The 24,344-nt window shown below is 48.0% G+C and overlaps 2 protein-coding genes across 8 annotated transcripts in view; one reads left to right on the top strand and one right to left on the bottom strand.

Annotated features, from left to right (window-relative positions):
* Positions 1 to 12,967: 12,967 nt before the first annotated feature.
* Positions 12,968 to 14,211, top strand: LOC126532220 (uncharacterized). The gene has a single exon (XM_050179886.3). It carries the CDS (start codon positions 13,012 to 13,014, stop codon positions 14,209 to 14,211), a length of 1,200 nt encoding a protein of 399 aa, XP_050035843.1. The 5' UTR covers positions 12,968 to 13,011.
* Positions 14,212 to 21,801: 7,590 nt separating this feature from the next.
* LOC126531724 (kin of IRRE-like protein 3) overlaps positions 21,802 to 24,344 on the bottom strand; it is an 861,138-nt gene continuing 858,595 nt past the window's right edge. For all 7 annotated transcript variants that reach the window (XM_055071418.2, XM_050179413.3, XM_055071419.2 and 4 more), the window contains one exon: positions 21,802 to 23,032. In XM_055071418.2, the coding sequence (XP_054927393.1) occupies positions 22,982 to 23,032 (51 nt within the window). In that variant the 3' untranslated portion in view covers positions 21,802 to 22,981. The remainder of the gene's footprint in view (positions 23,033 to 24,344) is intronic.

Below are 24,344 nucleotides of genomic sequence, written 5' to 3'. Positions count from 1 at the left end.
CTCGATAACGGCGTAACTGGCAAGAGCTACTTGTCGTTGAAGCAACTTCCGGTAGTCGAGTGGGTAAAGCCTTCAGCCCGTAGCCGCAAGGACGGTGGTACAAGTGGTACAAGCGCGCAACTGTATCGTTGTAAAAAATGAAATGACAGCATTACAGGTGTCAAGGCTCGAACTGTCGTTCATGAAGGGCCGAGCTGAATGTGACGTGGAGACCTGGATCGTAGTACCAGCGGCTGCATCGCTAACGCGCGGTTAACGGCGGTGCGGATATCTGTACTGGGACCCAGGTCACTCCGGGTGATTCAGGAACCCGGCTGTACAGTCGACCGGAGGAATGGGGTGGATAAGGGCAATTCTGTGTATCTGTGCGCATAATTTCCTCTCGCTAAGAGGGACAGCAGGCTGTACTGTTGCTTTTGGCACGACCCTTGGTGCCGGCGCCGAGCAACTTTCGCTAGGTGGTGAAGGCCATTCGTACGTACGTACAACATTTTAGTATAATACTCCCCCCTGCATGTACGTTAATACCGCTCCGACATCATCGCTAATACAACCCCTCAATACACCCTAAACCGCCCGGACCCCATAGCTAATAGAGACTCCTCGAAGAAAAAAAATTTAATCGGGCCTTCTACTCTGTGACGAAGGACGACCAGCGAAGCTGTTACGTATTCTTCTAAAATGACGAAATTACGTACGACTATATGTATGCAATTAAAGCAGCAAGACAGACACAGCCGGCGCTCATGTTTCCGGTTCTGTTCGCCTGCCCGCTCGTCACGGGCGCGCTGCAGATCGTCGCCGCGTAGGAAATAGCTACGACGGGCCTTAGTGGCGTCCTGCCGTCGTCGCTGACACTCCCGGTTCTGCTGACGCGTCCGGTCATTACGAGCACGCTGCGGGTCTTCGTCGGTCGGCACACTCGGCGGGCCACACTCGTCGACGGACGCACGATCAGCCTGAGCGGCTTCCCGCCGCCAGCGCACCCATTCTCGCTGTCGCTCCCGTCGTCGTTCTATAGGAGGAGACGTTGCTCCTCGTCCGTGCGCCCCATGGAATCGCTCAAGGACAACTGCCGATAAGGCCGCCAGGCGACGCGGACGTCACTCTATAGACGAACACACATTGGTAATCACACATATAAACACACATATGTGTGCGCTTATTACGGCCTTTACACGGACACAGCGGTAAAAATGTTTTACAATAACGATTTTATAGCAAACGGTCGGTTTCTTTTTGAACATATCTCTCTCTCTCTCTCCATATATATATATATATATATATATATATATATATATATATATACACATTGCTCTTGCATTTTTCGCTAAATCGCCACCGAATGTTTTTACATCCTTTGACCCTTTCCTATTATGAATATGTCTACTTATCCTGCCATGTTTTATTTTCTTTGGCTCTATAGCCTTCGAAACGCAATTCCTGGCGCATATTGTTTCTAATGCCGTTGTATTGCTGCTGCACATATTGGTGAATGATCATCAGGCAATCCTTAGATAGCAGCTGTCTGAGCCCGCTGTGCTGCACGCACGACGGTAGAATAGCACTGAGCGCCACGGGGTCATTCTTAGTGGCAATAAATCTGCTTCCGGTAGCCTTCCCTTTACGGGAATGTGACACAAATAGAACGTGTTGTTGACAGGAAGCAGATACATCGTGACCTAACACCGACGCTCAATAACTCAATTCTTTCCGTTTTGTAATTGCGTGTTCCGTATCTGCCCGGGTGGTCGTAAGTATGGGGTTCTGAAGTGTAACTGTACGCTCTTCTCTCTTGAAACGATGGCTGTTATATAACGGGATTCTCGGCACGTCCTGTCGGTGAGTGCTGGGCCACTCATGTTTCACCTTGTGATCAATGCCTACGTGCACAGCTGTATTTGCCCTCGTTTCCTGGATTACGTTTTACATTACCTTTGTAATCACATTGGTTCATTTAATTTATATCGTGTCCTTTTTCACCTGCCTCGTTCTTTTTGTTGTTCGCTCATAATCATTGCCGCGTTATCGCCATATTATATTCTTCGTGCAAGAAATTGTCTCACACTGGTTAAAACTGAAAAAAGAAGAACTGAACTTCGGAAACTTAATTCCCAAATGTATCGTCATAATGATTCGATTACAGCTTGATTATTATGATTTCTTGTACCTCTTAACATGTTAAAGAAGAAAATGTATTTTTTTTTATTCGAAACAGCCTTGCAATAACTTGTAGTGATGAATGGTGCATGACATGATTAATGGTGAGCCTTCTGGTGCTGACCACAAGGTTCTGGGTTCGATTCCCGGCTGTGGAGGCCACAGGTTGACATATAAATAGCGTGCTATTAAACAAACGTTGTGGTATCAGCAATCACTCGGGGATTTCTTGAACAACTTTATGAGTTGTCGCTAATAAAAACTAAGTATGATATTTACCCTAACTTTACTCTTTCATCAAAGTTAAGACCGATGTTTGAATAATAGGTTTTTGAGAACGTTTTCACGCATCAATTACATGTATTGGTGGCGCGCTGTATATGGGGAAGCAATTTTTGTTACTTCAAGTTCCTAGAATTTTCAAAACAAGCGTGAATACACGCAAAGTGCCCCTAGAGGCCAGTCGCGCGGCAGTTTTGCGCGGATTCGCGGGCTTGTTTCACGCTCGGATAAACAGATTTATGTAGCACGTATTGCGCAAGAGAAAGTTGTATCTGGAGATTTTCATGTTGCTCTAGTATTTTGCCATTGATATTTTTCACCTAATTAAGATATTTGCGAGGTTTATTCGTTTATTCAAACAAAACTCGCAGCGCCATTGGCATTATTGCGATGTATTAATTAATTAAGACTAATCATATAATTAGGCAGAAGGCAAATATAGTATGAGTATCTTCAAGCGACGGGGAACAACATTACCTTAATTCTGTTCAGGTACGTGGAATTTGCATATTTTTAAATCCTGGTGCATGATAGTTGGGACACCCTGTATATGCCACTAATTTATTCATCACAGCTTATTTCTTTGAGTTCAGACAAGCAGACACACAGATGCTCGGAGCTTCTTTAATTTGGTGTGGAGAACGTAGCAGAGACACTTGATTTCATCCACGTAGAAAGATTTGGATGCATTTAAAGTTAGGACATGTTAGCTAGAACATCCGATATGATAATGTATTTATTGGGGATATTCTTGGATTACAGTAATGCTATAACAATAAGTGTACAAGACAACAGCTTTTAACGATCAATTATTTGTTTGTCTTAATATTTCGGTCAAACTATATCGGTTTGAAGAAGGCTCGTTCGAAAAAAAAAAATTGAATTTTAGAGTGTAGTGGCACGCCGAAGGGGGGGGGGGGGGGGCAGGGGGGGGGGACTCCGGAATAATTTGTACGATCTGGGTTTCTTTAACGTGCACCGAAATCTCAGTACATGAGTGTTTTTGCATTTGGCCCCCATCGGAATTCCGCCGCCGTGGCCGGGATTTGATCCCGCGAGCTCGCGCTTGGCAGCCCAGCACCATAGCAACTAAGCAATTACGGTGGGTAAGCCTTGTTCGCTGGCCCTTCCTTTTTCTGTTTGCCAAAACACGTACGAATTACCCTTCAGGGATATTCTGTGACCTGGAGCTGTTGCACATGGTGGCTCAATAAAGGAACATCAACAGTAGTAGGATGCGTTCCTGTCGAAGACTTAGAAAAGTCAGCTTCGCCTAACATATGAAACATTAATTGCAAATTATTAGACAGCTATATGGAGTAAGGTTAGTCGTTTTATTAGCTGCATAAACTGCTGGAAACATTCGCTTACTAACTAGATTAACGAGCACATAGTCACGCGCCCAGGCAAACACGAACACATCTCACTCAATGACCGCAGACACTCGCAGTCAAAACGTTGGCGTGATGAAGAGCGGCGGCAGCGGCGAGCGAGTTCTTCGTGCTGCCTCTCATATGAACAGGAACTAGGCGCGCGAGAATATATAGCTTATGGAAATGATGCCCACCATGGGGCCCACAGTCATTCACCCTAGCCTTATTTCAGGTAACGCACAAGTACAGCACCACGATGGCCAGCCCCACTAACGAGCTCGTGGTATGGCAGTGGAACTGTCGGGGCTTCACTAAGAAGCAACCACTGCTGCAACAATACGTCCGACACGCGCAACCCAAACCCGACATCATAATGATACAAGAAACAGTAGGTACCGTACCAAAGCTTCCAGGTTACACTGCGAATGCCTCGCCGATTCCCGTTGATCGCGGACTTGCAATTTTAATTCGGAAAGGGATAGTAGTGCAAGAACAGAGCGTAAGCGGCACACATGCGGAAAACATGCTTGTAGAGCTCCTTCCCAATAGAACACGCAACCACAGTGTATTCCTCCTCAACGTATATAGTAATCCGGCTCACTCACGGGCTCGTTTCTTCTCTCTGTTCCAAGGGGCGCTTGCCTTGGCGGGCGCAAACCCGTTTCTGGTGGGGGGAGACTTTAACGCCCCGAACGAGGCCTGGGGCTATGGCTACACTACCGCCAAAGGTCGACGCCTGTGGCAGGACCTGCATGATGCCGAATTAACTCTTATTGCCGATCCCACGGCGCCGACCCGCACGGGCACCTCTACGGCACGGGACACGACACCAGACCTGACGGCGGTCCGTAACATGCCTCAAGCAATGTGGCGCAATACCTTTGAAGATCTCGGTAGTGACCATATGATCATAGAAACACGAATTCCTCAGGCGGGTACACCCCCTTTACCTAAGCTATTCAAATGGACGGACTGGGACAAATTCCGAAAGCAGCGAGTTGAACAGAGAGGTGAGGAGAACATCGATGACATCGAGGCATGGATGGAGGCGCTCAACGACGACATGAACAAGGCGACGCAGACGCTCGCACCCCAAGTCCAGGTTGACAAGATCGACAGCCGACTAGCCCACCTCTGGGAAGCCAAGACATCACTTAACGCAAGATGGAAGAAGCAAAGGCACAACCGAAAGCTTCGTAAGAAGATAGCACATATCAATCGCCAGCTGGAAGAACATTGCCGGACCTTAAGCCGCCAACAGTGGTATGACATCTGCAACGCAGTCGATGGGCAGCTCCACAATGGAAGCACGTGGCGTCTCCTTCGTCACCTCTTGGGGGAAACGCAGAGCAAGTCTGCTCAGCGAGCAAACCTGCAACGCCTTTTGCACAAGGAACGGGCTACCACGAGTGACCACCAGCTCGTGACACGCCTGCTAGCCAAGTACTTCCCTCAACGGCCCGATGTTCAACACGAAGATTACACTGGAGAGACAAATGCGACACTTGATGAAGAATGTCACGAGTCAGAGATCCGCGCAGCTCTCCACGACCTTAATGGCAAATCAGCACCTGGTCCCGACAAGGTTACGAACAAGACTCTAAGAAACCTCGATGATGCCTCGATAACCGCTCTTACGGCATACATCAACAAATGCTGGCGAGCAGGTCGCATCCCAGAGGCGTGAAAATGCTCTAAAGCAGTCCTGATACCGAAGCCAGGCAAGCCGTCCAGCCTCGATCACTTGCGGCCCATTTCCCTCACATCCTGCGTTGGCAAGGTGATGGAGCACGCGTTCCTCTCCCGCATCAACCACCACCTGGAGGACACTGGAGCCTACCCACCCACTATGGTGGGCTTCCGGTCACACCTCTCCACTCAAGACGTCATGCTCCAGCTCTACCACCAGATTATCAATGACCTAACTAGTGGCAACCGGGCCATCCTCGGCCTAGATCTGGAAAAGGCATTTGACAATGTAGCACATGCAGCAATCCTGAGCCGCATAAACAAGCTCAACTTGGATGAGCGAAGCTACAACTACGTCAGAGACTTCCTGTCGCACCGCACAGTCACCCTCGCAGTCGGCAGCATGACATCCGACGAACATACACTAGGAAGCACCGGCACTCCTCAAGGATCGGTCATATCCCCGCTCCTTTTCAACCTCGTGATGCTGGGTCTCCCGGCCTACCTCGACGAGATCGATGGCCTCCATCACGCCTTGTATGCAGATGACATCACCCTGTGGGTCAACAAGGGCAGTGACGGTCAGATAGAATGCACCTTACAAGCAGCGGTCTCTGCAGTCGAAACCTACCTCCAAGACACAGGTCTCCGACTATCTCCACTGAAATCGGAGCTGCTCGTCTACCGCCCGCGCCGCCGGCCCAAGCCTACAGCCGAATCGCGCCAATGTGACGACATAATCCTCTATACGCAAGACGGCTCCTGCATTCCCCGAGTCCCGAAGATACGCATCCTAGGCATGCATATAACAGCCAACGGGTCAAACATAGAAGCTATTCGCAAAATCGAAGGCAAGGTTACAGCGGCTACCCGCCTGATCAAACGCATTACAAACGAGCACACGGGCATGAAGGAGGACAGTGTCATGCGCCTCATACACTCTTTCGCAATCAGTCACATTACTTATGTGGCTGCCTTCCACAACTGGAATGTCACTGAAAGGGAGAAAATCAACACCCTTATACGCAGGACTTACAAGATTGCCCTTGGTCTACCGGAGTCCACAAGCACTGCTCGTCTGCTACAGCTGGGGGTATACAACACGCTTGAGGAAATCGTGGATGCGCAAAGAACCTCTCAACTCGAACGCATGTCTCTGACAGCCACGGGCCGGTACATCCTGCAGAAACTCGGCTTCAACTACCACGTCCAACACGGTCAGAAACAGGTCATTCCACCCGACCTCAGCGACACGCTGATTGTCGCCCCTATACCTCGAAACTTGCACCCCGAATTTAATCGGGGCCGACGCCAGGCCCGTGCCAAGACACTGCTGCGCTCCTTGGGTGGAAAGAGGACTACGCGCTTTGTAGACGCCGCAGAATACACAGGAGAACACCGGTTCACGGCGGTAGTCGTAGACGTTAGCTCCCGGCTTACGCACGCGTGTAGTGTCGCAACGGAATACCCCGAAACAGCGGAAGAGGTAGCGATTGCGCTTGCGCTTACCGACCCCCTCTGCGAGGTAGTTTTTAGCGATTCACAATCCGCAGTTCGCAACTACGCGCGGGGGCGCATTTCCTCCGAAGCTCTCCAGATTCTAAGGAAAGCTGGTCGACAGCACTTCGATAAAACCGCGATCATATGGTTTCCAGCGCACGTCGCCACCCCCACCGATGAGGGCCTCATTAACTTGAACGAGGTAGCACACCGCTCTGCGCGAGAACTGACCCGCTGCGCAGAATCGGAGACCGCCTCTTCAAGTTCGGAACTCCTGGTTCAAAACACGCGAGACCGCTTGGTCAGGTACAATGACATCACCAAGCACTACCAGCTAGGCAGGCGGTTGCTGCCCCACCTCACCCTATGCTGAAACGTCGCCAGGCAGTCATCTGGCGACAATTGCAAACACAAACATTCCCCAGTCCGGTGCGATTGCAGCCCATTTTCCCCGCGCAATACCCGACTGCTCTTTGCAAATTATGTCAAGAAAATAGAGCGACGCTGTCACACATGTTGTGGGAGTGTCGGGTTACATCAGCTACAATGGCAGTAGCTCCGGAGGCTCTTGCGTCGAAGTGGGCCGCCGCTCTGCGCAGCTCCAACCTCAAGACACAAGAGTGGGCTGTCCAGCAAGCCCGAGAGGCGGCGACGAGGCAAGGCCTCGAAGTCCCCTCATGGGAGACCTGAGCCCGGGTCGTCAAATTTGCCGGATTCAAAATAAAGATGTTTCCATCCATACTCGATGCCGTCGGTTATCTCAGATATGCTAGCTTTCCGACCATGTTAAATATGAACGTTTGAGTGCAGTGGGGTCGTGCGGGGACTCGGGGGCCTGGGAGGTCCCAAATTCTTGTGCAAAATAAAGCTTTGTCCTCCTCCTTCTTCCGACCCAGCGCAGATTCCCTCCACGATAGGACGCGCGCGGCCCCGCTCAGACGCCGCAGCCGGAGTGGAAGAGCAGTTGCGCACTAACCTGCCCTCCCTCTCCCTTCTGGTGCATGCACACCTCCCCGCTCCCCCCCCATCACACACCTTGAGGCGCCTAAGAAGTCGGTGCGCACCCTCCCCGTCTTCTTCCCATGAGAGCGCGCAGACACCGCCGCATGAAGCCACCATCCTTCTCTGCTCACACTCTCAAGCTTTCTCCCGCACCTAAAGCTGACGGCGCGCGGCCGCGATGTTATCTCACTTGGACTTTATGCGGAACACTACCTCGTCACGAAGTCATTGACAGTGACGGCATCTACTTGGGGGTACTCAGGTATATTTCTGAATAAATATGCGCTACCTTCGATTAGAAAGGAAGAAAAGGCTGAGCCTAGCAACTTTCGAAAACTATTGCTGCGCCAAAATGGCACAAATACCTGAAAATGCTTTGAAACCTCCGGCGTCACTCTGACCTACCAGCGCTCAAGTTTGGCCGTGAAATTGAAAAAAATAAAAATTAAGTTTTTTTTTTGTGTTAACCAACATTTTTGAGCCAAATGAACGCAGTTTCGAAACGCAACTAAGCTAATCTAAGCTGCTTTAGCCTTGGTATGCCATTTTCATAATCACAACATCCCTCTTCCATGTTTATCCCGTCTAGTCAACTTGTCTTGTTCATCATTCTCCCCGATGATTACCTTTGCAACGAACGTTCCGCAAAAGTCACGTATGATACATACATAAGACGACGCGACAATGTCACATCCATTCGGCTGCATAAAGCAAAGCTTTCAAGGTAAATTTCCTCCCCGACTTTGCAGAGCGTGGCTGCTGCAGGGTGCTGTTGTTGATGTTTTCCCCTATAGCTCACCCAGCAGAGCATTCATATGAAGAAATCAGTTTCTCGCCATCTGTACTGCGCCTACAGATTTGCAGCTGGGGTGGTCCTGGAGACCGTGCAATAGTAAACTAAGCTGACACTGGTGATGGCATTATGAAAAGTGGGCCGATTCTAGAGATAGTGTAATCTACAAGCGCGTGGATTACGTGAATCTCGTAGTTTTATTTTTGTCGTTCCATATTGTTGATTTAGCAGGCATGTAATCACTATGCTGCAAAACGTATTGCCGGAGATAAAGTTTCAACGATTTAGTTAACCCCTTCACAAATGCTTCACTTCGCATAAATTCTGAAATGTGCTTTCGATGCCGACAACTTTGATGAAGCTTTTTGCTATTAATATTATTATTATTATTATTATTATTATTATTATTATTATTATTATTATTATTACGCTTTACCATTTCCAAATGAATGAAACGGGCAAATAATAGGCACCCTTAGCACCGACTTTCGCCTATCACTTATTTCGGCATAGACCTCCGCTAGCAACTCTTCCCGATAGAAATATTACAGATCGCCTTCGTCCTCAGGGCATCTTTGCACCGATGACTCGCAGTGTGCATTCGCATGAACTGCTGCTCGCACGTCGGTGTAGTTTGCGAACGCTGTAAGACATGGTAATGGGCTTACCTTTTCTGTCTTTCTTTTTCTGTGACAGTCAAGCTGTGCATGTGTGTTTGTTCATCGCGTTAATCGGCATCAGCATGTGTAATAGCATGGAAAGTGAAGTAAACGCCGAATCAGTACTTTCCAGAGAAGTGAGTGGACCTGGCTGCGCGAAAACTTTAACGGGCTGTAGGCATACCTTTTATAGCGAAGCTGTAGATGGCTAGCCGATTCGTCCGTCCGTCCGTCCGTCCGTCCGTCCGTCCGTCCGTCCGTCCGTCCGTCCGTCTGTCGCCTGTACGCCGAAAACTTCTCCAGCGCAACCCCATGCGCATATGCGAAAAAAAAAAAAAAAGTGGAAGAGAGGTGCACGACTGGGGGACTGCGCCTGTAGTGACGTTGTGGCTCTCCATCGCTGCCGAGCGCGCGTGTAGCAGTTTTTCTCCGGCTCCAAAAGGGGTAGGCCACGCGTCATACATACTCCTGAGGAGCAGGCAGCTTTCGATCGGCAAAGCCGCGAGCAGAACCAGGAACGAGCCCGTCTACGCCATACCGAAGCTGCAGCCCGGGCACAAGAACAGGCTCGTGCAGCCGAGCGCAAGCAGCAACTGCGTACCGAGGATCCGGCAGATTACCAAGCCGTTGTTTATTGAACCGTCGGGATTAACCCAGTGGTGAACACCGAGGCCACACGTTCCGCCTTCGCTGGTTAACCATCTGTACGGAGTCGCTTTAAGACCTTCATTTGGTCATTCCTGTGGCTAATAAACAGCTGACGGTATATTTGCTTGCAGATGTGCTTGTTGTATTTCTTTCATTGAACGCATTGTTACTGGTCATCTTTGCAGTCATTTTAACTGCAAAAGCAATTATCAAATACTCTGTCCTCAGGCCTTCTTTTGGGTTACATTAGTGAGCAAACTTGACGAAATGTCTATTTTCCTGAGCGGATGCTCTGAAAAATCGCCATACACCTACGTGCAGTCTGTGCGCACAGGCGCGTCAAGACTACCAGTGGTCATAATTTTGTTAACCGAACCTTCCGGGAATCCCGCAAACCTTGACATTCGGTAACGCGTCTGCAAACATAGTTTACAATGTACGCATTTGTAATACTCAGAATTAAACTCAACAGGGCGAAAGCGCGTATTACCTTTAGGAAACTCTTACTTTACAGTCATTATTAAATTAAGTTTTAGCTTGCTCCTTCTCTCATCTCTGTTTATTTAACAGCACCACAATAAAATTAATACTTATGCCAATTCCATGGTACATTAGGGGGCTGGAGTAAACCCAAAACTCTAGCTGTAGGTCGCCTGCTGTTCCGGACACAAATAAGTCGTCTAAGACAAAAAATAGCTGCATCATCTGCTAAAAAATACAGTAACGAACAATTCCATTTTTAGAACGACAGAAAGCTGAGCTAGTTGGTAAGGATTCATTATGCAAAAAAGGTAAGGTGAGTGGACAACACGGCGTTGGTGTTGTCCACTTCTCTACTATTGTGTCCTGTCTGCACGCCTCATCGTTTTTGCATAATGAACAATTCCAAACGACACAGACGTTCACAGGAAGATGGAGTGATGAAAAGTAGTCGAAGAAAGAATGTCGATGCAGCCACCGTTGTGACAAGGAGAGTTGTCTTCGTCAGGGCATCAACTGCTTCCGTTAGCAGCGCTCTTAGCATGCGTAGGACAGAATTAATTCAAACGTAAGCGAATATAAGCGGCGGTATTTAACATTAATATGGAGCTGTCTTAAGGATTCCCGTAATTAATAAAGTTTAGCACTTGTTCTGCACCAACTGCCTCGACACGTGCTTATTCCTATTGAAGTTGGCACGCCGTGCAGCTTTTCCGCACAATACAATTCCACTATAACTCGGTCCTGTATTTCTCACATTATTATTAACCTCGATCTCCTTAACTGCCTTTTTGGAAAGTGTTAAAAGCACAATTTCTTGTAATAACACGTAGTGAATTGCCCAACATCTATGCATTTCCTTTTACATGTGTCTCTTATTCTGTTTATGATGGCGCGGTGCCAAATTGTGAAGGGTTACTTTATTACTTTCCCATGTATGTTGTATTTCATACGTCTTTTCCATTCTAAGACAAGCTTTGTGAGTCAAAGCTTGTAACTCGGTCACATTCTATGTTTCTTTTGTTGTTTTTATTTTCCACACCTGTAATGCCCTCCCTACGAGGACTGACACTGTAAATGAATGAATGAATGAATAACACTGTCATTAAATCCAAAATTTTTGTTGGCGAGTTACCACCACTTTTTCTTATCGGGATGTTTCATGCTTCTTTCGTCACTGATGGCACATATTGTAACCTGAATATGTGGGCCGATATATGGTACTGCGTACGTGCCCTGAGAGCTAGCGCAGGCCTGGGACTTTTTTAATTGTGTCGATAAAGAAACACCAATAAAAATGTCAACCGGTGGGATTCGACCATGTTACCACCAGCATAGGAGTCCGTTGTCCTATTAATTATATCATAAAATCATACGCAAAATTGGAGGACGCTTAAGCTTCGCCTTCCAGAGTGGAAGGCGATAGCGTTATCGCACCCCGTTCGCACCGCGAAGGGGTGTAACACCCGTCGACCCGCCAAGGGGTGTAAGAAAATGCGCTATGGTGCAGCGATCACTTATGAGGCGCCCCGCATCGGACTTTGCACCCACCAATCCCGCGGTGAGCGCCAAGCAACGCAGCGTTCGGCGCGGCAACGAAACGTGCGCCTGAGCAAGCGGAACGAACCAAAGAACTCGGTGTCTCGGAGGAAGAAACGATCAAAGCGAGCCAAACGTCGTGATCGGCACGGACAGCCGGCCCGCGACGCGCATAGAATCATGGGCCTGACGCCTCGATGGGATCGTCCTCTCTCTCGCTTGGGAGCACCACGCAGACGCATGACTCCTCGAAAGCAGCTCGGCACACATCGCAGGGGACGCCTTGGCGTCCCCTGCGTCCCGCATCGGACGCTGCACTTAGGAATCGCGCTGTGATCGGAAAGAGGAGCCGCGTCGCCTAAACACGAAGGTTCGAGTGACGCTCGCTGGAAGTTGGAAAGGGAGAGAGCGGGCGAGTGGCGCGCCACGTGTCGGGCCAGCGCCGCACATTGCGAGGAGGGGGTATTCTGTGTTTACCGCAAGATGGCTCTGCGTGTGCGCAGAGCGCAGGAGAAATGTAGCGGAAACGTACTTTGCTACTCGTGTAACTGCGACTTCTGTAATTTCATCATCATCATCATCATCAGCCTGGTTATGCCCACTGCAGGGCAAAGGCCTCTCCCATACTTCTCCAACTACCCCGGTCATGTACTAATTGTGGCCATGCTGTCCTTGCAAACTTCTTAATCTCATCCGCCCACCTAACTTTCTGCCGCCCTCTGTAATTTACATGCTCATAATTACCAATATACACCGCAGTATAACTTTCTATGGCACGTTTCTAAGGCAACCCCACATTCACTAGAAGCGCTTTTGTCCCGCTTTGATTCATCGAGCTCGTGGCTCAGTCACTTCCTCTTCAGCCACCGAGGTGAGCGGACGCGGAATGTCGGGCTCTTCGCGAGCGGCTTCAGCGACCCTTTTGGGCCGCGGTATCAGGTCAACTGAAAAACCAGGTCAGGACTACCAAATGATTTTACCAACGCTGCCAACAGGTGCGTCCGTTCTGCATACGGTGTTTTTACATGGTGACGTTAAGGCGAGGCCTTACAGAGTGGAACATTTTCGAGACGCTCTTACACGGCTGTCTCTCATGCCGGAAGTGGTTGCACTGGGTGCTTATCAAATGAACCATCTGTGGGCGGTGACTTTCAAGGACGAAGAAGGGAAAAAGAGGATTATCGCTGCAGACGCGTTTGATGTCAAGGACCACCGCTGTGTGGTCGTCGACCCGTGTGACAGAGGCGTCCGTATCAAGCTCTACTGGCTGCTTCATGGTGTACCTGACGACGACGTTCGCACTGCCTTGTCGCCTTTTGGCAAGGTGACTGAGATCACCAGGGACAGGTGGCGGGTACAAGGATGCGTTGACAAAGGGTCAACCACCCGTACTGTCACTATTAAGCTGAAAGCAGGCGTCACCGCTGAAGACTTGCCCCACCAGCTGCGAGTGGCGGAAGATGTTGCGCTCGTGCACGTCCCTGGCAGAGCTCCCCTCTGCCTCCGATGCCGTGGCATCGGGCACATACGACGCGAGTGCCGGGTGCCACGCTGTGGGCTTTGTCGTCGTTTCGGCCACGACGAGACCCAGTGCGTCCGAACCTATGCCACAGTGACAGGCCCGGCATTGAAGGAAGATGTCACAGATCACTTGATGGACGTGGTCGACGCAGTGGAAGCCGCAGGCGAAGGGAAAGAGACCCAGTTCTCGGCGTTAACGCCCCTGAAGAAGGCAACGACTGTTAATGAAGACGAGTCATCGGACGGCTGGAAAGACCCATGGTATGACACGGTGGAACCAACTAACTCAACAGAGGTCGAGGTAAAAGAGGCCAAAGATACGTGCACATCAACAGAAGTGACGACCGGCGAACAGCATGACACTGATGACACCGTGATGGCAACGTCAAGTAGTGCACCTGCTAAGAGGCTTCACGAAGAGGCGGATGAGCAAGAGGAAAAGGATCAAGAGACTGCGAATGATGAGCCTCCTCCGAAAGCTACCCCGGGACGCCGACCGGCGTTCAAGCCCAAGCCCGGCGTTCCAGCCAAACGCCGTTCTACAACCCAGACGCCTCCGCGTTAGCGCAGGCGTTCCTGGGTTAGAAAAATTGTTGTTAGGATCTGGGGACTGGGGTTTGTGGGCAGGATGTGCGTCGGCCGTCGTCATTCGGCTATGAAGTCCAGAAAACTATGGTCCGCCTCCGTAGACCGTCGAGTCATCGCAGCAGCTGTGAGACGGACGATGTGTGGTAATTGGTTTAGTTTCTCCTCCCGTTAAATGGTAGCTAATTTTTCGACTGGTCTTTGTGTCGCGACGTTGAACGTGCGTGGACTTAGCGGGCGTAGAAGGCAATGCCAAGTTAACCGTATTTTTATTGAAAATAATATTGACTTATTGGCCATTCAAGAAACAAAAATTGCAACTGATGAATGCACGGAGCAAATGGTTAACGTCTTCCGCCCTAGATATACCGTAAGTGTATGTCATGCGGCGGGTAGGTCTGGGGGCTGCCTTATTCTTTTGCGTAGCAGTATTGCTGTAGTTGAAGCCGTCACCTCATCCCAGGATGGTAGAATGGTCCTCTGCGATTTTACTTTTTCAGAGATGCCTTGGAGGGCTATATGTGTTTATGCTCCGAACGTAGCACGGGAGCGGGAAGTATTTTTTGGTGATATTCAGCAGTACTTGAATTGTGAAAGACATGTCATATTACTGGGTGATTTTAATTGTGTTTGCTTTCCAGAAGATAAATCTAAGTTGACTAGTGTTTGTGATAAAAGTGCGTTGCTTTTAAGTTCGATTGTAAGGCAACAAGAGCTTGAAGACATTGGTTATGTGTTGTCAAGCGGAAATCGTACCATGTATACGCACTATCAAGGTCAATGTCATGGCAGGCTAGACAGAATTTATGCTCCGTTAACCCTTGTACCGTTATTTTCAAGTTATCAAGTGCTACATGTTAGTTTTAGCGATCATTGCCTCGTTATGTCAACCATAGGAAAGAAACAAAAACCATCGAAATTCAGCTGGGACTTATGGAAGCTAAATGATAAGCTTTTGCAAGACGACGTTTTTCAAAAAGCAGTTCAAGAAAAGCTCGAAAATTTGCTCAGCATAACTACGTCAGCGTTCTTCATTGCAGAATGGGAACTCTTCAAAAGAGACGTTAAATTAACCGCGATTGAAAGAGCATGCGTAGTCTATCACAAAGAAAAAGAGCGTGAGAAGGAATTACACCTTAGGCTAAAATACATGCTCACCGCAGAAAGCTCTTCGCCTGGCTTATTTTCGAAAGAAATCAAACAAGCTAAGTCGGAACTTGAAGTCATGGATGAAGAAAAGTACAGGGGTGCGATATTAAGGGCAAGGGCGGAGAGCTTATGGATGGGGGAGACGCCTACCAAGCGAGCAATAAGTGACGAGAAGAAACACGCTGTTTCCAAAGAAATAACAGAAATAACTTATCAAGGGGAAGTCACTAGTGATGTTGGAATGATTGAACACGCTTTTGAGTCTTATTATGAAAGTTTGATGGGGAAAAAGACATGTGATATCGAAAGGTATAGAACTGACTTCTTGCCATTAATGCCAACATTGTCAGACGAGGTCTGTGAAGCGCTTGACAGACCAATAAGCCTTTCAGAAGTTGAGGATGCGATTGACGAACTTAGTCCCGGCAAGTCACCGGGGCCTGATGGTCTGGGAGGAGCTTTCTATAAGTGCTTTAAAAGTGAAATAGCTGTAGCATTACATCGCGTGATAAGGGAGATGTACGAGAATAAGGAAGCACCTCCTTCTTTTCGGACGTCGCACGTTATTTTAATTCCTAAAGCAAAAGATCCTGCGCGACTTGTGGCGGTTGAAGCCTACAGACCCATAAGCTTGACGAATACGGACTACAAAGTTTACACTAAAGTACTGGTGCGACGATTGCAGACCGTTATAAAAGAACTTGTGGGCCCCCATCAGACATGCGGAATCAAAGGCAGATCGATCTTTTCGAATATACATACTGCAAGGACCATACTGGAATGCTGCGATGAAAGAGAGGACAAAGTCGCTATGATACAAATTGACCTTGAAAAGGCTTTTGACAGAGTCGTCCATGATGTCATATTTTTGCTCTTAGAACATGTTAAAGCCGGTGCAGTGATAACAGATGGAGTAAGAATGGTGTACAAAGATTGCACTGCAAAGTTAGTAATTAATAGGAAATTAGGCGCCAGTATAAAAGTGGAGTCATCAGTAAAACAAGGATGCTGTTTGTCACCTCTTTTATTTGCCTTGTATTTGGAGCCTTTCTGTTTGAAAATAATTAAAAGCCAATCTATTCGTGGGTTTATCTACGCAGGAATTGAGACTAGAGTTCTGGCTTATGCAGATGACGTGGCAATTTTTTGCCGTGATACAGAAAGCGTGAATAACACTATGAAAGAGGTTGTTTCTTTTTGCGCCGCAACTGGAAGTGTTGTCAGCTGGACTAAGTGCCTAGGCTTATGGCACGGCAGCTGGACACAGGTACCCGAGTATTTTTGCAATATGAACTGGAGCGTTACCCCTGGAAAATATCTTGGGGTGCCATTACAACATTATCGTGACAGTGCCGCGTATTGGATCGAAGAAGTAAAAAGAGTTAAAGATGAGACAGAAAAGTGGGGCGGGCATAATTTTTCGATGTTTTCAAGAGCTAGTGTTTGCAATTTGTTTTTAGTTGCAAAGGTGTATTATGTACTACAAGTGTTATGCATGGCAAGGATTTCGGTGCAGAAACTTCACAGAGTGTTTGCAGTATATATATGGGGATCCACTTGGGAGAGAACTAGCCGATGTAACTTGTTTCATTCGGTGAAGAATGGAGGACTAGGATTAACACATTTGTTTTTGAAACAGATTGTTAGTAGGTTCTTTTTCTTAAGGGACCAAAGTGATATATTTCTGCGTACTGTTATTCAAGTGAGATTGAGTTCTTCTTTGCCTGAGTGGGTTGTCTCATCAACAAATGAACGTACTCGAACACCAACTGGCTTTCTGAGGGAAGTTGTTATGTCCTTTTCTTTATTGAAAGCGCATTTTTCGAATGAATTTTTGACTTCAGTGACGCGTAAGAAACTTTATAGTGATCTGGTTGATGTTTTCTTGCCGCATCCTGTTTACCGTATGATGTATAACTTAGGACCTGAACGCAATGTGCTGAAACGCGTTAGGAAAATGCCGGTTAGATCTTCAGCGAAAACCTTTTTTCAATTGCATTCGGGCACTCTCCTTGTGAAGCCATGGCTGCAAAGCAAGGGCTTCTTTGTTCCATGGTCTGTTAACTGCATCATATGTAGGAAACCTGAAACTATTGAGCACATCTTCTTGGATTGCCATGACTCAGTTTTCTTGTGGGATGTTCTCAAACGAACTCTGAAGAAAGACCTGCCGTTAAGTCCTTTCGGTATTCGTTTCTTACCGTGTGCAGACACAGGGGGAGTGCCGGCTGACTTGATAATGCTTTTGTGTATGAGCAGCGTGTGGAAAACGCGTATGGATGTCAGGAATGCCCGCGTAGATGAAAGGTCTGCGAGGGAACACCTAAATGAAAGTCTTAGGTACACGCGTGATGTCCTCAAGCACATGATTGAACCACCAGAGTGGTTTCTGGAGCTTGACACTTTGGTGTCTGTGATATCCTCTTTGAGTGCCTTTTAAATATGTACAGTCTGTCGAAGTGACGTAATATTATTTTTCTGCACCAAGTGACCTACTTTGTACGCGTTTGAGTTGTGTTGAAATCAAGGTAATAAAGAAAAAAAAAAAAAAAAAAAGCTCGTGGCTCAGTAGTAGCGTCTCCGTCTCACACTCCGGCGACCCTGGTTCGATTACCGCCCAGCCCATCTTGCAAGTTGTTTTTTTTTTATTTATGAAGTGCCTTCCAGGATTTATCGCTCACAGCCAACGCTGCCGACGCCGACAACGACGACACCGGCTTTACTGCGACACGAGCTCCTTAACGCTCTCGCGTTAAAGCGCCAGAATAGAACAAACATCTCTCCTATTTCCCCCGTGCGATAGCCAGCACGCAGAGACGCTTAGCGCGCTTTCCGAACGCCGACGGTTTCCCGTTTGCTTGACCTCGTGGACCTGCGACGTGTGAAACACCACTCGCGGTGCTCTTAACTAACGCCAGCGTTCGTCAGATGCTTCGTGGCTGACAGGGCGCTGTTGCTTCTATCCAGCAGGAGTGTTGAAGGCCAAACTACGCGCACGCCTGCATGCGTGCGGGACAGATCGCGCGCTTCGAAGCGCGGCGCGAGCGCAGATTTCTCCGCCAGACGAAAATCGGTGCTCTGGCTGCCTCACACAAGTACGAAACGATGTCTACCAAGGCGAAAATAGTGAGTCAAGTGGGTGCGCGCTGGCGCGCGCCTTGTGGCCTCACATAGGCCTTCCTCGCGAGGCGCGGCAAACTGAAGGCACGCAGGAGCGAGCTTTCGTGCGCGCTGCCAAGCGTACGCGTAGTTTGGTCTTTAAGTGCTTCTTCGAGCCAAGATGTCGCACCCGCGTATACTTTCAACATCGTCCGAGGAGTCGAAGAACAACGCTGAAACTTGCTATCGCGGTTAGTGATTCACCCTTAGGGGTAAACTGCAGCTCTATTGAATAAATAAATAACAACATAAAATTATCCGATGGTCGAAATCGAACGGAGGACCTGTAGCACAGAAGACCGATACCGTAACCAGTACAGTGGTGAGCAGCCTTGTCTAGAGCGCGGCGACGGTGCTCTGCGGAGCAAGCCAGCGCCACCTAACGTTACGCTCCGGGTTTGAGCTATGCGTCTCGTGCGCATGCAGGGCCAAAATAAAGCGGTGCCTGCTCGTGTGTTCTCGGCCTCAGTGCTTGCGCTTCAGTCCGCCAGGGCCGCACTGAATGATATGTAACAGCAGCCGGAAAACCAACGCGTTTCGCGCGAATCACGGGGCGGCTAGGCAAGCAAGTGCAAGTGATATCGGGTGATCGCGCGTTTCTGAAGCACGTCCAAGTGATAGCGGGTGATCACGCGTTTCAGGCGCAGACCAGGCTAAGAGTGCGAGAATTGGGCCTATATGGTTGTTTGGTGTCTATTTTCGTCGTCTATTTTCGTCGGCTGTCGCCCTTAGCTAAATGCGCAGTGCAGATACACGCCGAAAGATATTACGGCTGCGGCGAGTGGTGCCTGTGCAGAAATGCGCGGTGATCTGCTATCACTCGCGCTTGCTTGCCTGGCCGTCTCGTTACACTCGTGAAACACGGCGGCATGGCGACGCCCTCGCCGCTGTCACAGCGTCACAATCGCAGGCAGCGCGTCCCTGGCGGCACGAAACGAACTCGCAAGGCGGTGGCTGGACAAGGAAACGATGAGCAGGCATGCCTGTTTCTGCCGCGCATGCGCGCGGGACGCATAACTCAAACCCAGAGCGCAACGTTAGGTGGCGCTGACTTGCTCCGCAGAGCACCGTCGGCGCGCTCTAGACAAGGCTGCTCACCACTGTACGGCACGGTAGCTTTTAAAACTTTTGGCATGTAAATCCGTTGAAATTACATAAAACTAGTTAACACGTCATCATACGTTTAAATGTCGCCCTATCCTGAAAATAGCGCAGTTTACAAATGTAAGCCGCTTCCGTACATAGTGAAGTCGAAATGTTGACAGATCCCAAAGACAAGAGTTCGACGTTCTTCCTCTTTCCCTCACACGAGACCTGACGCGATAGGCTGCCGCGCCTAGCGACTCAGCCCTTATCTCATCCCCAACTCACTCTGGAAGACTTCGAATTTTATTGAATTAAACTGCAAGTTGAATACCTACCAACTTTTCTCACAATGCCACTGTTCTTCAAAGCGTTCGCTTTATTCAGGCAATCTTTGCAACAATATTATTGTAGCAAATTCGCACTGCGGTATCCTACAAGATGGAGGAAGTTTAATGAAAAAGGAAAAACTGTCGTCTAGCCGATTACAGCACGAAGCTAAAAAGGAAGCCACAAGGGTTTTTGAGGAAAAAAAAAAAGATTCAACACCGAACCTGAGAACCTGGCAATGCTATTCGAGCTAGCCAGAGAGCTAGCATGTTGCAGAGTGAGGACGAATTAATCGACAACTCGAAGCACAGGGACACTTAATATGCACAATCAATTAGTAACATGCTGATAAGGGCTATTTAGTTCATACTTAGATCTGATATTTGAGCAGCGCGAATAAAACAAAGACACGAAGAAACAAATACCTGCTTTGTCGGAAAAAGAAATAGCTTTTTTGCATGAAAGATATGATGCTGATTTTGCTGATGTATATGTGACTGGCGTACGCATTCCTATGCTGGCAAAAGTATAAACTGGCTGGAGAATTTCAAACGAACTTCCACTTGGCAGCCAACGCTTGTCAATGGTTCTTGTTCCATGTCATTTTAATATTCACGCCGTTCAACCTCAGTTACAATCATTTCTGTGGTAGCCCGCATAGTGCAAGAAGGCCGATGAAAAAAAAAATGTCACACACTCGACGACGTTGGTTCCGGGTTCAGACCTCGGACAAGGAAGAATTTTTAAACTACGACGCTTTCTTGTTGAGAAAACTGTATGGTTTTCCTTTGTACTTTCCTGATACATATGGTAGGTACCAGTGATACTAGCCCAAATTGTGAATACTGTGAGGTACCAGAAACACTTGAACATATATTTTGCGTGTGTCCCGCGTACGCAGAACGACAGCAACTGGTCTCTTCCATTTCAAAGATCCATAAGAGGCCACTATCAGGCGAGTTTCTTTTAGGTCCTTGGTCTAATGTAAACATCGCAGCCCTGATAACAAGTGACGCTACCGCTTTTCTCCAAGCTACTGGGCTAGACGCACGGCTTTAGACATGCTTCAACTCTGAATTGGTATATACGCACCTCTTCCTTATACCATCATTATCATTCATCAGCCGTTTCCCTCCCCGTCCCTTTTCCCCAGTGTAGAGTAGCAGGCCGATGCAAGTTATAGCCTACCTCTCTGGCTTTCTGTAAATAAATTTCTCTCTCTATCTCTCTTCCTGCTGCAGTCAGCCGGATAACAATTTTTCTTTCAGTATTGATGTACTGGCATAGTAACGGGTCCAGAACCTAGCGCCGCTATTTTCAGTATTCCTCGATATCAATATAAATCCGACTGCAATATTCATATTTAGCTGTACGAAACTGGAAATTGTTCCAACAAGCGCATATTTCTATGTAGATCTAAGGCTATTTCTTTCTGAATACATTCAGCGAGTTAGCATAACTGCACTGCTAATAAAGGGAAAATGAGAAAACTTATCCATCGTCCATAAATAAATTGTATTACCGTCGTGGTCAATCGAGCCTTTGGTTTATAGATAATTTCATGTTTTCAGGAATCAACACCACGGAAATCGACTGCGCTATCACAGTAGAAAACCCAACGCGACATCACAGGGAACGCTCATATTATCACATCAGGGTAGGCAATTAGCAGGTGATCAAACTCAGCTCAATATGTCAGCGATGTGCTAGGCCATGATATGTTTCAGTATCAGCTTCACGAGCTTTTACAAATGAAGTTCACGTCCCCATAACTGTAGCGCATCAGCGCGGAATATTGCTAACATCGTCCACGAACCGAATCAGAAACAAGCAGAGAAATGGTCGACGGTAATAGTAATGATATATTTTATTGTAGAGCTTAAAAGTTTGCGCCATGAGTCCGTATGAAGTATGTATATACGAAGATGCACGGAACTCCCAGGTTGTCAACCAGTCTTAAAACCAGGCAGTAAAAAAAAAAACGAAGAAAACAGCTACAGGAACTGGTAAAACGAAATTGGTGGGATAGATGGTGAAAGTGACAAAAAATCTGAACGAAATCGGGGGTGTCGACCTGTGCTCGTATTCTTTCACGCAGACGCACAAACAGGCGCGCCCTGCTCGCACAATCACCCATGCACACACGCACACACACGCACACACACACACACACACAAACACACACACACACACTAAAATCTTAACCTTCCTCTTTCTTCTTTGTATTTTTTTTTCGCAATTGTTCACAGATGGCTGCGTGCACGCGCCTAAGGTCTTCAAGGTGACGACAATGCTTCCTTTGGATTGCGCATCGTCCCTGTCGCATTGTGCAGGACGTTGGATGGGACTAACAGGAATGAGTGGGCACGACCTACTTTCTTTCGCCTGTCTTGTCTGCCTCTTAAGCAATGTCGTTCTTCTCACCACTGACAGGAGGGTTATGACAGGTTACCAACGGCCTAAATGCTTCACTTCTTGCATCGTGCCCTCTCACCTTCTGCCTTCTCTCTTATATCTCATTTCATGATTTATCAAACACTGCGGTAGGTAGCCACGCGTCTCATGACTAGTGTTGAAGGAATGTGACCTCTTTCTTGTGTCGACGTCGTCGGCAAATCGCGCTTGAGCTTGTGCGCCGCTCACGACGCCGCATGTGTTCGGCCATTCTATGTACAGAGAGGGTCGTCGTGTCGCGAGGGTAAGAGTCCCGCTCACTGCACTGGGACGGTCGCGCACCAGACGGATCTGCGTCCTTGATCTCCAGGCCTCTTGATGCTGTACAGTTCTCGCTAACTGGAGGAAAGAAAGCTCACGTCATGAAGTGCACATTCTCGCTTCTCCTTCCTTCACGATTTGTCCGGAGCCTCGGTTTCCAGACGCAGCATTCGCGCGGCGCTGTCGTCAGCGCGCAGTTCAAGAGTGGCCGTTCTGCTCTCTCGCTCGCTCTCTTTGTGTCTACACGCTCGGCCCATTCACGACCATGACGAGCGTTGAACTGTCTCGCCCTCGCCAATCTGGCGCCGTTGCCGTCACACAGGCGTCGATATCGTGTTGTGGTCGCTCGGTGCGCCGCCTAGGTGCTGAAAAAAAAGAACAGTAAATATTGTAGGACTCAAAAATGAGAACCGTCAGCAAAAGAAAAAAAAAAAGGAAAAGAAAGGAAACGAACGCCAACCTTGCTCAAGCACGTGACCGGCTGAGCGGTGGTTTCATCAGTGTTAGTAACTTAGATAAAGTCGCTAAATTCACAGAGCTTTTAGTCATCTTCAAACGCTCTTTGGCTTCTTGGAGACATAGCAGCATTTTTTAGTGACGGAAATAGCCGGCAAACTGTCTTGGTAAAATCCCTCAGGGACTTAGGCTAAATTGCATGCCTCATCCTCATTTTATCACAAAGGCCACATAGGCGACTCGATTCGTCGTTACTTCTAAAGACACACAAAAGAGCTTATTGATGACCCATCGTGGTGCATCAAAGCTGTTTTTCTGGGTATAGTCGAGGTATGATATCCATTTAGAAAATTATGATTTGGGCCACGACGTTGAAGCAATGCCTTCCACTTGATTCTCTACCACTATTATCATTCGCTGTTCACAACCGGCTGATGATACCGATAACAGGGGCGTAACGCCGCTCTGACCTCTGACCAAGCGCGAAAAGTACGAATATAGTGAGAAATGTGAATGGCATTGGAAAAGGCGTCGCTAACAAAATTACGGCCTTGTTTCGCTTTTTAGATTTACAACCATTGACTCGCCACCGTGGTAGGCAATTTACAGCTATAGTTTAAAAAGTAATAGAGAATTAATCTCGGAACTATAAAACATAGAAAAGACGAAATTTCCCAGTGAGCCACTATCATCATCGTCACCATTTGGGACTTTTCGCTAAATATCGAATGATTTATGCCGTGACCTGGCAAATTTTTCAAAACGAAAGAAAAAAGAAGAGGGGGGTGGGTGATCAGGTCTCCATGTCTATGGTTTCATGCGCCATCAGAAACATTTTCACAGAGAAACTGTATATACGAAGAGGACAGCGAGTGCTGCCGCTTATCCACTCGTCCGCTACAGAGCTTTGACAGTTGCAATTTTATTTCATGCTAATGCTCAATGAAGAACTGTGGCTGCTCATCATATTACGACAAAAAAAAAAAAAAAAAACCAAGGCTGGACTGACACGTAAGCTTCCCGATGAATTCGTGGCGCAAAGTAACTCCCGCCAACATGACAGCGCATTGCCAAGAAAAAATATGGACACCGTTAGCGCAATTATGCACTCACTTGTAAAAAAAGCACACAAAATGAACTGACGTTTAGGCAATGACCTCAATTACGCGCTCAGCATGCTGAACCGTTTTTATAAAGCAGCACGTGGGGAAAACGAGATGA

Source organism: Dermacentor andersoni, chromosome 5 (assembly GCF_023375885.2).
Source record: "Dermacentor andersoni chromosome 5, qqDerAnde1_hic_scaffold, whole genome shotgun sequence".
NCBI classification, from domain to species: Eukaryota; Metazoa; Arthropoda; class Arachnida; order Ixodida; family Ixodidae; genus Dermacentor; species Dermacentor andersoni.
The sequence above is the reverse complement of the archived record's forward strand: the minus strand, read 5'-3'. Positions and strand labels throughout refer to the sequence as shown.